The sequence below is a fragment of the Ornithorhynchus anatinus genome, chromosome 9 (assembly GCF_004115215.2).
Source record: "Ornithorhynchus anatinus isolate Pmale09 chromosome 9, mOrnAna1.pri.v4, whole genome shotgun sequence".
Lineage (NCBI taxonomy): Eukaryota > Metazoa > Chordata > Mammalia > Monotremata > Ornithorhynchidae > Ornithorhynchus > Ornithorhynchus anatinus.
Window position 1 is genome coordinate 37171899 of NC_041736.1, and position 15585 is coordinate 37187483.

General features: G+C 40.6%; 1 protein-coding gene across 4 annotated transcripts in view; it reads left to right on the forward strand.

Annotated features, from left to right (window-relative positions):
- SUPT3H (SPT3 homolog, SAGA and STAGA complex component) overlaps positions 1 to 15585 on the forward strand; it is a 389952-nt gene that overhangs the window by 247563 nt on the left and 126804 nt on the right. For 3 of the 4 annotated variants that reach the window (XM_039913023.1, XM_029071799.2, XM_039913024.1), the window contains 2 exons: positions 7416 to 7502; positions 13926 to 14016. In XM_039913023.1, the coding sequence (XP_039768957.1) occupies positions 7416 to 7502; positions 13926 to 14016 (178 nt within the window). Of the gene's footprint in view, positions 1 to 6544; positions 6646 to 7415; positions 7503 to 13925; positions 14017 to 15585 lie in introns of all 4 variants that reach the window. The other variant, XM_039913025.1, reaches the window with a different exon arrangement.

Genomic DNA, 15585 nt, shown 5'->3' on the forward strand with positions numbered 1-15585 from the left:
CATTGTTGGATCCATAAACATCCTTTCTGTTACTGTTGTATTTGACATAGCAGTTCCTGGAACTGTTTTTACTCTCGCCTCCGTGACTGAAAATGCTCCTGAAGCTTCTGTTCAAAATGAGCTACCATGTCATGCTGGTTTGTCTAGCACAGGTGTTTCCCAGCTTAAATATCATATTGTCTAATGATTTGCTTTACTCCGTACTTGGAACACTTCTTTAGGGCCACTGAAAACAGGAAAGGAATTTCAGTTCACCCTAAGACAGTCGATCTGCTATCCTACTGTTATCCGTCCTACTCACATGACTTCTCCAGGGAAGCTGGAAACCAACTTCAGTCCAAGACTTGGTAGTGTCCTTGCCACTTGTTGAGTAGGGTCAGTAATGGAGTGCGACCTCTCACAACCACAGAGACAGTTGAAAGCCTACAGCCCTTGCATTTCTCAAGAAGGAGGTCATTGATGACCTTAGAGAGGCCACTTTCCTTGGAATGGAAAACAGATTGGAGGGGATCCAGGAGTGAACCGGGAGGAGAGGAATTAGAGGAGGCGGATGTAAAAACTTGCTCGTGGAGTTTGGACAGGAAAGGTAGGAGGGAGTTGGGGCAATAACTGGATGGGACCGTGTGGCCAAAGGATGGTGTCCAGATTCCTGATCTACTCATGGGAATCAAAAGCTAATTTGTGTGGAAACTATAGAGATCTTGGTGTTGAGCCTACACTTCTCTTGTGGCAGACAGGCCACAATGTTCACATCTGTTGTGTGATGTTGTGTCTGCATCCTCACCTCTCCCACCTCCAAACTTCATTTGTCTAAAAGTCCCTCACGTTCATATCCGACAGACCACCTCTTAACCCATCTTCACTGCCTTTCCCCAGGAAACCTGCCCCCATCGATCAGTCATATTTACTGAGCACTTACTGTGTGCTCCCACTTAGTACAGTCCTCTGCGCACACTGGGTGCTCAATAAATGCTCTTTATTGCTTCTGGGAACATGTAATTGATATTTTTCACTGGCGGGTCTGTTAGGATTTTGCCATTAGAGGCTGTGTTCGATTTATGGCCATCTGAGTTATGACAGTTGCCACTACAACCTTTTTGAATTTACACCTTGGATTTCATGCTTAGAGCATCAAATCCAGTTTCAGACCTCAGACTTGTCAAGTACCTATTAGGTAACCCCGTGCCCTTTGGCTTCAGAGCTATCCTGTTTTCCCTCCCCTCCCTTAGTCTTCCTAGAGTAGGAGCTGACATAAGGTCCTGAACCCCACAGCAATTTTCTCTTTGGGGAGGGGATAGTCAATTCAAAGCAGGCTACCTTCCCCCTCCCCCATTTAAAAAGAAGTAATCTCCAAGGTCTCCCCATCCTTTCCCTGAAATGCACCCCATTATTCCTGAACCCCTCTAAACCCTCTTTCCGGAGATCCTGTCCTCTTCCTGTAACAGCACCATTAACTGACAGTATTTTCCCTGTAGCCTCCTCCTTCCTAAATAAAAACACCGTCAAGAATAAAATTAATTCTTTATTAGCCATACATTCACCTTGCGTGAAATGAAGCAGAAAGAAAATCGAGCCCAAGCCCGGGAGTCAGGAGGACTTGCATTCTAATCCTGGCTCCACCACTTGTCTGCTGTGTGATCTTGGGTCAGTCGCTTAACTTCTCTGTGCCTGTTACCTCATCTGCAAAATGGGAATTAAAACTGTGAGCCCCGTGTGGGCCATGGACTGTGTCCAACCTGACTACCTTGTATCTACCCCAGTGCCTAGTACAGTGCCTGACACATAGTAAGCGATTAACAAATACCATTATAAAAACAACAACAACAAAAAAGAATGAATGAATGAAACAGAACCAGATTGGAGCACATTTAATCCCTTCCCTGCTGAGCTCTTGGCACTGGTATTGACAGGTTAATGAGTGTTTGTTTTTTTCCTCCTTCCTACCTCCTCGTCCTGGCCAATCACCAGTGTTGGAGCCCTTCAGAAAGTCCCTCCAAATCACCTCAAATATTCCCGGAAGCCCCACCCACTCAAACGCACACCTTGAGCCCAGTTAAACAAAAGTAAAGAAATAGTTGTAAGTGTCTTTCTGTGTTTTAGATCATTTGTAAGTGAGGTAATGCACATGCGTATAGTGTCATTCTTTAGATACTGTAGTTTGTGAATTTAATAATAATAATAATGTTGGTATTCGTTAAGCGCTTACTATGTGCAGAGCACTGTTCGGCGCTGGGGTAGATACAGGGTAATCAGGTTGTCCCACGGGAGGCTCACAGTTAATCCCCATTTTACAGATGAGGTAACTGAGGCACAGAGAAGTTAAGTGACTTGCCCAAAGTCACACAGCTGACAAGTGGCAGAGATGGGAGTCGAACCCATGACCTCTGACTCCGAAGCCCGGGCTCTTTCCACTGAGCCACGCTGCTTCCCATCTCTGTCAGTGTGATTGCTACTGACAATATGAAATTCATTAATGTAGTTCTACTAGTCAAATTTCATTTAGTATGCAGAACTGGGTAATTTGGGTAAAAATAGGGTTCCCCGGCCTTGATTCAGGAACCAATCCCCCATTTACAATATTGTCCCTTAGGGCAAAATTAATTCCAATTTAGAATGTTTCCATTTGTGACTCAGCTTTCAGGAACCAATTATAGAGTAAGTCCAAGGACTCCATGTAGTAGAGAGGAGTGAAATACCTCTGTATTCGTGTCAAGTTGCATCTTTCACCTTTTGTTTGAAGATGGTGATGGTGGTGACATCTTTGAGGTCCTAGTTTGTCACCTTAGTGTTCCCTATGTTGAGAGTATGACCTAGAGGAGGGAAGTCGGGCCTCAGATTCAGGGGATCCGTATTCTAATCTCAGCTCTGCCCCTTGCCTGCTCTGTGGCCTTGGGCAAGTCCCTTAACTTCTCTGTGCCTCAGTTTCCTCATTTGGAAAAAAGAAAGGTTTTAACATGGTGAGCCCCCTGTGGGATACAGATTGTGTCAGTCCTAATTACTAAATCTCTACCCCAAAGCTTAGTACAGTGTGTGTCACATGGTAAGTGCTTAAAAATTCTAAAGGTATTATTAGTATCATTAACTAAAGCTTGTGTGAATATTTAACCAGTACCTTGTGTCCACATGTGAAAATCTCAATAGGTAGAGAAGCAGTGTTAGCTAGTGGAAAGAGCACTGGCCTGGGAATCAGAGGACCTGGGTTGTAATCCCAGTTTTGCCACTTGTCTGCTGTGTGACATTGGACGAGTCACTTCTGTACCTTAGATTCCTCAACTAGAGTAGAAACAGGGTCATTGCTGAAAGAGTGGAAAGAAGATGCAATAAAACAATTCCCCAAATATTTGTTCTCTGGTTTAAACGCCCAGTATTTTTTGCCAAATAAAATATCATCGGTAAATCAACCAACGGCATTTATTGAGCACTTTTTTGTGGTATTTGATTAGCCCTTACTATGTCCCAGGGACTGTACTAAGCACTGGGATAGATATAAGCAAATCAGGTTGGACACAGCCCATGTATAACATAGGGCTTATGGTCTTAATCCCCATTTTTCAAATGTGGAAACTGAGGCACAGAGAAGTGTCTTGCGCAAGGTCACACAGCAGACAAGTGACACAGCTGGGATTAGAACCTATGTCCTCTGATTCTCCCAGGCCCATTATCTTTCCACTAGCCCACGTTGCTTCCTGTGTGCTGTTTACTTATGTGCAGAACACTGGGTCAAGGTCTTGGGAAAGTACAATACAATAGTGTTGATAGACACATTCCCTGCCCACAAGGAGCTTAAAGTCTGGGTGGGGGGTGGAGTGGGGAGGTGGTAGACAGACATTAAAATAAATAAATTATAGCTATGTCCCCAAGTGTTGTGGGCTTGAAAGCAAGGTGAATTTGTGATTTAGGTATTTGCTTTTAGGAATCAGGAACTTCGGTGATTTAATATTTTGGCTAATTTTGAATTAGTGAGAATACAGTGAAGATGGAGTCTAAACACTGTCATAAGAAAAGCCTCAATATAATGAAGTCCCAGAAACCATCTGTGTGAGTTAATACACTTTAATAACAATCCTGCACAAAGGACTACCATTTCATAAAATTCTCCAAAATTTTTGCCTTGTTTTATTATAGAGGTGCAATGTTGAAATAAATGATGATCTAAATTTGAATTGTTTCTTTCATTAATGAAAGTAAGAATAATTCTATTGCACTTTTTTTTAGTTCTCACTGCTTGAAAGAAATGCAAGCACCTCGCCACATACTTAGTTAATTTTAGTATACCTAATAATACCCCAGAATAATAGAGTCTGTAATAAGCATCCATCTGGGTGGGGTGGTTCTTTTATCTTTTATTATTTTTTGCTGAGTGTTTGGTGAAAATGTGAGCAGAGGAGTTAGTCCATTTTAGAGACATTGGAAAAAAAAAGTTTAGAGGAAACTGATTGAAGTAATGGCATTTCTGTCATGGCAGAATGAATACTTCATTCACCAAAACTATAATTTGCTGAAGCTGCAAAGAAATTTTGCCGTAAGGTTACTATTAACGTACCCCTGTGCATCCTGCCAGGAAAGTTAACTTCATAAAGTCATTAAAACAGTGATTAGGCTTAAAATATTATTCCCTAGTCATTTCTTGTTAGATTTTATAATATAGTTACAATGGATACTGCTCTCTTTGTAATGTTCAAAAATGGTAAAAATACACGTATTTCTCATGAACTTTTAATTGTGAACAGAGAGATTTGCCCTGCCATATCGCTGCTTTAGCTCTTTTACTTTTAATCTCGTATTCTCAAGGAGTGGAATTAGACTAACGTGTTTTCAGACTGTCCGAAACAGCTTTCCTCATTGCGTGATTGCTCCCCACTGCTTAAGGAAAAAATGTGCATTTTTTCAAAACTTAAGTTTTTTTTTAATTTCAAAAGCATATTGAAAAGGCACTTACCTAGGTTCTATATTTTAAACATTGATTCATCAAGCGTCGTGCTGTCGGTTTTCATTTTCGCACTGGTCAAGTAATAATGCAACCCAGAGTAATGCTAAAATGAAGGCTTTGTTCTTGGAACACGGATGCTACTTTTATAAAATGGGAAGTTATTTTGACCACATATTTATCGTCATTATTCATTTTTAGAAAACATTACCTGACATTGCTACCTCCTGAGTCTGCATGTGTGGCCAGAGAGACTTCACTTCTGGTTCCTTCCCCACTGATTACGTGTGTTTTGGGGACATTGCTTTAGAATCACACGGACGCACAAAGAACCTGTTTTTTGGAGTACACCAACGCAAGATGGAAGACTATTAACAGTCTTCAGATTTATTTTAAAATGCTTGATCATAAATTTATTATTCAATTGGAACTGAAAATTAATATATTTGCTAACCATCAGTTGCTAGGAAATAGGATGAGCCTGATATTCTCTTGTGTCCTCAGTGTCGTTTGTAATTCTTATATAGTGGTTACTGAGTGACTCCTGCCTGCAAGGAACTTACAACTTCAGGGGACGTGTACAGTGCAGGTAGAAGGCAAAAGAGAATGTGTTTAGGAGCAAGGCGTGGCATTAGAGTTCTGGAGTGTCCGGTTTTATTCCGGTCAGTCCAGTTTCAAGTTGGGGTGACCCCCTTCCAATGCCCCTACTTTCGTATCGGTTTTTAAAATTCTCAGGGCCAATCCTCCGCCTGCCACGGCTCCTAATGCCAAGGGCGAGAGGTCGTATGCAGTGTCAGAGTCCATTGTAGACCTGGGAGAGGAGGCAGAGATTCTGAAGTCAGCCGGGATTCGGGTGTCTCTTCTGAGGAAAACTCAAGCATCCTGAGAAATCTGCCTTCTGCAAAATGTCACGTATGATGCTCCATGTCCAAGGCGTTATACAAGTGATATCGCTTGCCTCCCTTTCTCACTGTACCTCGATCTTGTCTCTCTCACCACCAACGACCTCGTGTCCGTGTTTTGCCTCTGGCCTGGATCGCCTTCCCTCTTCATATCCCACAGACAATTACTCTCCCCATCTTCAAAGCCTTGCTGAAGGCACATGTTCTCCCAGTGGCCTTACCTGACTAAGCTCTCTTTTCTGCCCCACAAAACTTTATGTACAAACCTGTAATTTATTTATTTACATTAATGTTTGTCTCCCCTTTTAGGCTTTAAGCTCACTGTGGGCAGGGAATGTGTCTGTGTATTGTTATGTTGTACTCTCCCGACTGCTTAGTCCAGTGCTCTGCACTCAGAAAACGCTCAGTTGATTGTTATTCACAGAACAACCAACTTGCAGCGTACATGACACAGATAGTAAAATCACCTCCTGAATATTGTTCCCCCTTTAGAAAACACTGATTTGCTAGAGGTAATATATGTACCTTATATTTTTATATTTTTAACTTAATGAAATGATGCATTTTAGGACAGTTGGGGAATTAGTGTTTTTATAATGAATTTGGCTTCGATAAACTACTTCAAAGAATAACTAGCCATGATGAGGTGAATTTTGGTAAAAGTGACAGACCCATTCTTTCTATAATATTTTCTTCACTATCCTTATTTTTTCAGATGGAAGCCCAAGTATTTTCTATGCCCTCAAACAAATCAGAATAAGGAGCTTTTCTTGCCAAAAATAGAACTATCATTTTTCACATTCTTATATTTTCCAGGTCAGTTTCAAGTAAGATTAAGTTACTGTAACTTCCAAATTCCTGAAAAGTCTCTAGTCTCTGTAGCAGTAAAGACCCAAGTGAGCATTTGGGGAGAAATCTTGAACTTTTCATGCAGTATGTTTTGTGTTGTGCATGGGAGATACAGTTAACTTTTTGTGTGCATGTGATTAGTGTGGAAAAAAATTAATGCAGTCCAGTATTATGATTTATGGACTGAATCTTTTGCCCACTGAAGACTTGCCAAAACTAAAAGTATTTTTTTCCTTTGGATATTAGAAACAGCTACTGTTTTTGTTGATCTTTTTAACTTCTGAATAGGCCTATTTCAAGCCATACCAGCATGGGAGCTCAGATTAATAATATACTTATTCAGCCAGTGATACTGAGTGAAACCATTGCTCATGTGGGTATGAAGGATAGAATTTCATAAAATTATTTTCAGGTGCATTAATGCATTGCTGGAAGCTGAGCATGAAGGTTTTTTTGCATGAAAGAAATCAGAGATTTCTGTTTATTGTATCATGTTGCAGGTGTGCTTGCTAGTTTAATCTAATTGCATTTTTATATCCTAAATCGCAAGACTTTTGCTTTCAAATATAATATGATTACTGAATTATCCTCAAAGATGATTTTAACCATATTTAATTCAGTATACATAACTCTCGAAGGCATCATAACTACAGTATATTTATCTTGAATTCTGTGTAAACTTGGTAAATAAAATGCATGTCGTTGAGGCAAATGTTACATTTTTTGTTTATTATTAGTTGCAGCAAGCAGCCGAAGTTTCTCAGCTGAGAGGATCAAGAGTTATTTCTGCCGAAGATCTGCTGTTTTTAATGCGCAAAGACAAGGTAATAAAAAGCGAGACATTTCAAAGGTTGCTAACACTTTAATCCAGTCTCTTTAAAATAAAGACCTTTAAAGCGGTCCCATCCAATGTTAAGATCTAAGATAACAGTAAAGCTCAAAGATATCGTGCAAATAGAAATTATAACCTTAATTTAAAAAAAAGACGAAAGCCTACTCTAAAAGCTCCCAGTGAGCATCTTTGGGATGCTTGGTTTAAATTCTCAAACTACAGACCTGTTGCTGTAGAGAAAATCTCTCTGGATGATCTAGTGAACACAATTTGTAAAGCAGAGTATTACAAAACAAATGGAACTCTCACAGTCTAAATTCTCAACATTTGGGTAAAGACAACTGCAAAATGTCTGCTGACTTTGCCGAAACAATTTCTGTAACCTTGAACAAACTGGGACTAAATTGCTGTCTTATTGCTGATGCCATGAAAATTGGAAGGCACTAAGACCTTGAAAAGAGAAATGCCCAATGAAAGAGTGAAATTATAGGTTTTTTTAAAAAATGAAAGGATCAAGTGCTATTTCCTGGCCATTTTCCTGCCAGTATTTTCAAGACTTGGTATCAGAGTCGAACATAAACTTCTAAAGAAGAGATGTTGGCTGGTACATGGATACCTAGGAATCATCCCACAAAATACCAACTCTAATTCATTTTGTGCCTAAAAATGAGCTCTTTAAGTCTATAAGACATTTATTTTATGTACAAATACTTATACCTGCATATATATGGAAGCAGCGTGGCTCAGTGGTAAAGAGACTGGGCTTCGGAGTCAGAGATCATGAGTTCGACTCCCGGCTCTGCCACTTGTCAGCTGTGTGACTGTGGGCGAGTCACTTCAATTCTCTGTGCCTCAGTTCCTTCATCTGTAAAATGGGGGTTAACCGTGAGCCTCACGTGAGACAACCTGATTACCCTGTATCTCCCCCAGCGCTTAGAACAGTGCTCGGCACATAGTAAGCGCTTAACAAATACCAACATTATTATTATATATGGCATATATATTTATGTCTTAAAGAGTTTATTCAATTGTACTGAGCGCTTAAAATGTGTAGAGCACTGTACTGAGTGCTTGGGAGAGTACAACATAATGGAGTTTGTAGGCATGTTCCCTGCCCACAAGAAGCTTAAGAATAATAATAATAATAATGATGATGGTATTTGTTAAGTGCATACTATGTGCAAAGCAGTGTTCTAAGTGCTGCGGGGAATATGTTTATCAGGTTGTCCCGTGTGGGCCTCACAGTCTTAATCCCCATTTTACAGATGAGGTAACTGAGTCACAGAGAAATGAAGTGACTTGCCCAAAGTCACAAGCAGCAGAGCCCAGATTAGAACCCATGACCGCTGGCTCCCAAGCCTGTGCTCTTTCCACTGAGCCACACTGCTTCTCTGTAAGCTTTGATTTCTTTCTTTGTAAACAAATAGCTTACAATCTATTTGCTAATTAAGCTTTGAAGAACACCACCAGTGAACGTGTGGCAGTCTTTAAGCAGAAGCTCTTTGGGCAGGTTCAGAAAGGATGATACCTCTTTTGGGATGAATTCATTCTACATTAGGGAATTGTTAGACCTTTGCATAAAGTGGCAAATTCTACGAATAAACAGGTAAAGAAAATTGAAGACTGAATTTGCATAATTCAGTATTTAATGTTTTTCTCTTTTCCAATATAAAATCTATTTCACATTCCTAGAATAGGTAAGAAGAGGCGTATATATCGACACAGGCAAATACCATGTATGATTTTTTTTTTAAAAAAAAATCCTAGATGGGAAAGATGACTCTTATTAGATATGGAATGATGATAGACCAAAACAAGATAATTCCCAAGCCCTGAAGGTGAGAAGAGTCATTCTTTGCGAAAAGGGGCCATCTTTGTTTGGGCTCAGTGTTTGGTCTCTTCCTCAACTACATAGCCCAGGATCCTCTGAGAAGCAGCCCAGCCTCGTGGATAGAGCATGGGCCTGGAAGTCAAAAGGTCCTGGGTTCTAATTTTAAATTCTAATTCTCTGCCCTCTGGTCTTCCGTGTGACCTCGGGCAAGTGACTTCACTCCTCTGAGCTTAAGTTACCTCATGTGTAAAATGGAAATTCAATCCTACTCCCTCCTACTTAGACCGATAGCCTCATGTGAGACAGGGACCGTGTCCCAACCTGTATCTGTCCCAGTGCATAGAACAGTGCTTGGCACATAGTGAGCACTTAAGTACCATTAACAAATACCATTAAAAAACCTGAAATCTTCCATCACCTCCTCTTTTCTGTGTATCTTTTTCCACCCCTATATCATGGTGGTTCAGATTCAATAGCCCCATCTTTATTATATTCAGTAGAATTTATCGAATAGCCTACTGTCCGCAGAGCACTGTAACAAGCACTATTTCTCTCTCTGAAAATTTGACTTCTCTATCTTTAATTTTCCTTCAAGGATAGGAAGGTATTTTTATTCTTGGAACCTTTTTATTTGAAAAATACTCACACCTCTTAATTATTTGTATAATACACCTTAAGTTTGAAGCAGATCTCTCTAAGCAACTAATTGAAGTAGTCTGAACTATTTTACATGCCTTTAAATATTTTTGCTTAAAGCCCAAAGCAGCATAAATAGCATTATCTCCTCCATTAGCAGGAAAGAATTTTTTCCACCAGTTTAAAATAGCATAATATAGGTAGAACAAAGGTGTTCAGTGAAGGGTGAAGACTTTTTTTTTTTGGTACTTTTTGTCGTGATCTAGTTTTTTAATTCTGCTGCCACATCAGAGTTTCTAACCATAAAGCTGCAAACCATAAAATAATTTGTTCCCCAAATATTAAGGGTGTGTGTGTTTGTGTGTGTGTGAGAGAGAGAATTCCGTAAGTGTGGCCTGGGCTGGATACACAAACTTCTTGACTTTATGCCTCCCTTTCCTTCTTTCCTACTCTCAATTCCTCCCCTCACACTTCTGTCCCCCGAAAAAGAAGGAAACAAAAAGGAGCACTTCCAAGTCTTCTGTTTCGTGGATTTGGAAGTAAATCATGCAGTTGGAACAACTAGAAGAAGAAGATGAGATACAGATTGAGTGGGACGGGGTGGTGGGGGAGACCAGTGAGAGGATTGCTACAATACAGGTAACCCCCAGATGATAGCTAACTGTTGCCAAATTGTACATTCCAAGTGCTTAGTACAGTGCTCTGCACATAGTAAGCGCTCAATAAATACTATTGAATGAATGAATGACTCCCTCAATACATGCAACCTCAGAATACACCCAGCACTGGCTTTTGACTTATCCGGCACCCATAACCTCCTCCAACCCTGACACTGTCTAATCACAGCAAGTAAGTCACCTCTAATGATGATGACGAAGGTATTTGTTAAACTCTTACTATGTGTCAAGCACCCTTCTAAGTGCTGGGATAGATACAAGCTAATCAGGTACATACAAGCTAATCAGAGACCCTGTCCCACCTGGGGCTCACAGTCTCCCCATTGTACAGATGAGGGAACTGAGGCCCACCGAAGTGCAGTGACTTGCCCAAGGTCCCACAGCAGACAAATGGCAGAACCACGATTAGAACCCAGGTACTTCTGACTCCCAGGCCCGTGTCTCATCCACAATGCCACGCTGCTTCTAGAGTCTCTCCTCCTCCTCCCCTCTTCCTCATCCTTTTCCGCTTTCTATTTGCACTGACACTGCAAGCCGAATATACAACACACTCCCCTTCCTGTTAGGGACAGTCACTCAGTGGTATTTATTGAGCACTTACTGTGTGCTGAGCACTGTACTAAGCGCTGGAGAGATTATACTAAGACACATCCCTGACCACAACGAGCTAACAGTCTAGTGGAGGTTTCATGAGCCAGATAAGCTCGCTGCGGCATAACCTTACAATGATAATCATCCTTCACCTACAGTTTGCTTTGGTTTGTTTTTGTGGAATTAAAGTGCTTACTGTGTGCCAGGCACTATACTAAGCACTGTGATGGATACAGGCTAATCTGGTTGCACACAGCTCTACTGCGAGCCCTCTGTGGGACGTGGACTGTGTCCCACCTGAATAACTTGTATCTACCCCAGTGCTCAGAATAGTGCTTGACACACAGTAAGCAATTAACAAATACCAAAAAATAAAAGTAAACACCAAAAAGATGGATGAAACTAGGGATACAGTGAAGGTGGACAGTGACAGGCAGTCATATTTATTGAGCTCTTACTGTGTGCAGAGCATTGTACTAAGTGCTTGGAAGAGTACAAAATAATATAAACACATTTCCTGTTTATCAGTGAACTGACAAACTAGAGGGGAGCTTCCAGGGGAGTGTCTAGCGTCCCACTTCTCCCCAGTCCCAGATGTGTCCTTTTCTTCTATGGGCAGTGCCCTGTTAGCGATATCGCTAGCGACAGCGGAGGTGGAAGCAGTGTGGGTGGAGGAAAAAGTTGGTTTTAAACCCCACTCCTTAACCTGAGCCCTAGCCTACCTACATATTTTTTTTGGGCGGGGGATATAACAATATAGACACATTGCCTGTTTATCAATCAACTGACAAACTGGAGGGGAGCTTCCAGTGGAGAGTCTTGAGTCCCACTTCCTCTCCCCACTCCCAGATTTGGGAATGGGGATAGAGACACATCAGGACAGAACTGGAGCAACAGCTCTCCTATGGGCAGTGCCCTGTTGATTTCCATTTCCGGCTCGTTAGCGATAACGGAGGTGGAAGCAGTGTGGGTGGAGGAAAAAGTTGGTTTTAAACCCCACTCCTTAACCTGAGCCCTAGCCCACCTACGTATTTTTTTTGTGGGGCGAGGAGGGGAGTTTGAACAAGACGTAAGCAAGTTCGACAAAGCATGGCACGAGCTGTATGTCTGTAGTGTAATTTAGGCAGCACAAGAAAACAAGATAGCCTTGGAAGCTTTGAAAAGTCATGCTGGGGTTACGCAGCAGGACATGAGATCAGCCTGGAAGAAAGTAAGACTGATGAATGCACATTGTAGTAATCCCAATAGGCATTTTGTTTCAGAGTGTGATTGCCCCATTTTTAGGTGCTTTGTTGCTCATCCACTGCATGACTCGCACTCCCTGACCTCACACTTCAAGCTGTAACCTTTCTCTTTCTCAAAAAAGGGCGTCATGCATTATGGTAAAATGTCTCATTAGGCGAATCTGTTCCTGTATTTCCAAATTTCTTTATTCGGTTTGGGTTTTTTTTTTCCTTTTGAACAGGAAGGTCATCCAGTCATTATGGAATCTGAAGCGATTCTATTTTGCGTGGGATAAAATAAGTGGCCTTGGTTGAGTAAGGTCAGGCTCATCTGTGACCAGTTAGAGAAGAGATTAAATTGAGAAGAGCACTCTTAAAATTGAAATCAAGTTAAACTGTGGAAAAGAAGGGAGGGAGGGAGGTCACATTTTCTCCAAGTCTCTGGTGAGAAGGTTTCAGTGTCCTCAGGTAGAAAGTGACTCACACGTATTCCTAATACACTACTTCTGATTCCCTTCACTTTATTTCCAGTTTTGAGGATTTGTTTTGTGCCTCCCATTTTCCTTTTCTATTTTGACTCCATATTCCAGCTTTCATTTGCTAATCCCCTGCTTCTCTTGGTCTGGTGTTCAGGAATTCCTCTAAAAATATTTCTTGCCCTTATTCAATCAGTGGCATTTATTGAGCTCTTACTGTGTGCAGAGCAATGTACTAAGCGCTTAGGCGAGCACAGTACAGTGGAGTTGGTAGGCACAATCCCTGCCCACAATGATCTTGCAGTCTAGAGGAGTTAAACGTTTAGCAGATGTTTAAATAAATTACACATAAGAGAAATGGGAGGGAATGAGGGCATGTACATAAGTGCTATGAGGTTGAAAATCAAGTGCTTATTGGTTACGGATTCGAGGGCGTAGGTGATACAGAACGTCATGGAAGGGCGTCTTGGAGGGTTTCGAGGTGGGGAGAATGGGAGTCCATCAGATATGAAGGGGGAGGGGAATTCCAGGCCGGAGGGACAATATGTGCAGCAAGATAGAAGAGAGCAAGGTACACTGAGTGGGTTGATCTGAGAGGAATGAAGTGTGTTGGCTTGGTCTTAGGAGGAAATCAGAAAATCAGGTAAGGTAAGAGAGATATGGTGATATGTCTGTGATTTCCAGGGAGGGTTACAAGGTTTGTGGTCAAACGAAATTACGAGGGAGGATAATGCGATCCTGGAAGAATATGCATATGTCTATGTTGAGAAGGATTTTCATCTTTACAGCCTTATTAAGCCTTTATTTGCATTTTAAACAATGTTTCGTGTTTATATAGCCTTTTATAGTGTATTCAGTGCAAGTGTGTTTATGACTGAATGATCATGGAATGAAAATTATTTAGATTCAATAATGTTAATATTCATCATTCACCAACAGGTATGTTTAGATTCTTCCAATTATTCTGTTATTCTTTTCTAGAAGAAACTCAGAAGACTGCTAAAGTATATGTTCTTCCGAGATTACAAATCTAAGATTGTCAAAGGCATAGAAGATGATGATCTTTTAGAAGGTAAGAAAATGCACACCCACATACATACATATACGTCTACAAAACATTGATATGTACATATATATTATATATTAAATATATGTATCCATTAGAAAAAATATGCTGCAGAATATACTTTAGTTACCAAAATATTGCCTTAGTAGTTTTATTTGCTGTTTTCTATTTAAATTACTGCACAGAAGTTCACTCTCAAAATGGTAGGTGCTGCACTGTTTAATGTTAGAACATTTTCAAACTAAAAACTGGTACTGATTAAAAGGATAATTGATTTCAGCGTGCACAATTTGAATGGGTCAGATGTGAGCAGAAGGGTGTATGGCTTTGAAACTCATTCGAATGGGCATTTGTTAATTTATTATCAATGATTTTGTGACATATTTTGTGAAGCAGCCATAATTTTAAGTCACTTAATTCTGATATATTACTAGTACATGTGGTGTTTGAAGTTTTAAAGAACCAGGAATTGGAGTTTAAAGAACTGAGAAAATTCTTCGCTTGTCCTTTCCACTCAGTCCCTCTTGATCAACTCTTTTTTGGGATTTGATGACAACTGATGCAAACTCAAAAATTGCTATAGAATAAAATATGTTTGAAATACAGTTTTAATCATAACCGGCAAGTTAGGTGCTCAGTTTTCTTTCAGATCTCCAAGCAAGTGCTGTATTTTCTTTTAATTTTCTGGTAATAAGTTCATCCAGTATCCCTTAATTGAGCTGCTTTTATATATATTGAGCTGCTTTTACATATATTCTTTTTTAATTTATTTTGGTGGTTCTTAGTCTGTCCTACGTTCCAAACACTGTGCTCAGTGCTGGGATAGATTTTATAATCAAATCAGATACAGAACTCAACCCATGCATGGCAGGGCTCACAATCGAAGACAGTTCTACAAGGTTGTTCTATATTGACTGACTCCTGAGATGAAATGCCAAACCCAAATTTTTCCTCTTCAAAACTCAACAGCCCTATGAAGATGAAAGTTGTTAGTGAGAAGCAGCAAGGCTTAGTGGATAGAGCACGGGCCTGGGAGTCAGAAGATCATGGGTTCTAATCCCGGCTCCACCTCTTGTCTGCTATGTGACCTTGGGCAAGTCAATTCACTTGTCTGGGCCTCAGTTCCCTCATCTGGAAAACGGGGATTGAGCCCCATGTAGGACAGGGACTGTGTCCAACCCGATTGGCTTATTTCCACTCCACCGCTTAGTATAGTGCCTGGCACATGGTAAGCGCTTAACAAATACCACCATTATCAAAATTATTATTATTAAATGAATGCTGTTAAAGCTAACATTTTGTTAGAAAAATCGTATTTTAAGGAGCATTTCATTCAGAGTAATGGGCAAGGTCTGATTCATTCATTCATTCAATCTTATTAACTGCTTTGTTGTGGGCCCATTTAAACCCTATTTAATTATGTGCCATTTGATCTCCATTTTAAACATAAGGGAACTGAGCCTCATAGTTCTTGGCACATAGTAAGCTCTTAACAAATACCATCATTATTATAGAAGTAATGATGTCCCCAAAGTCCACAACAGCAGGCAGATGGCAGAGTGGGATTAGAACCCA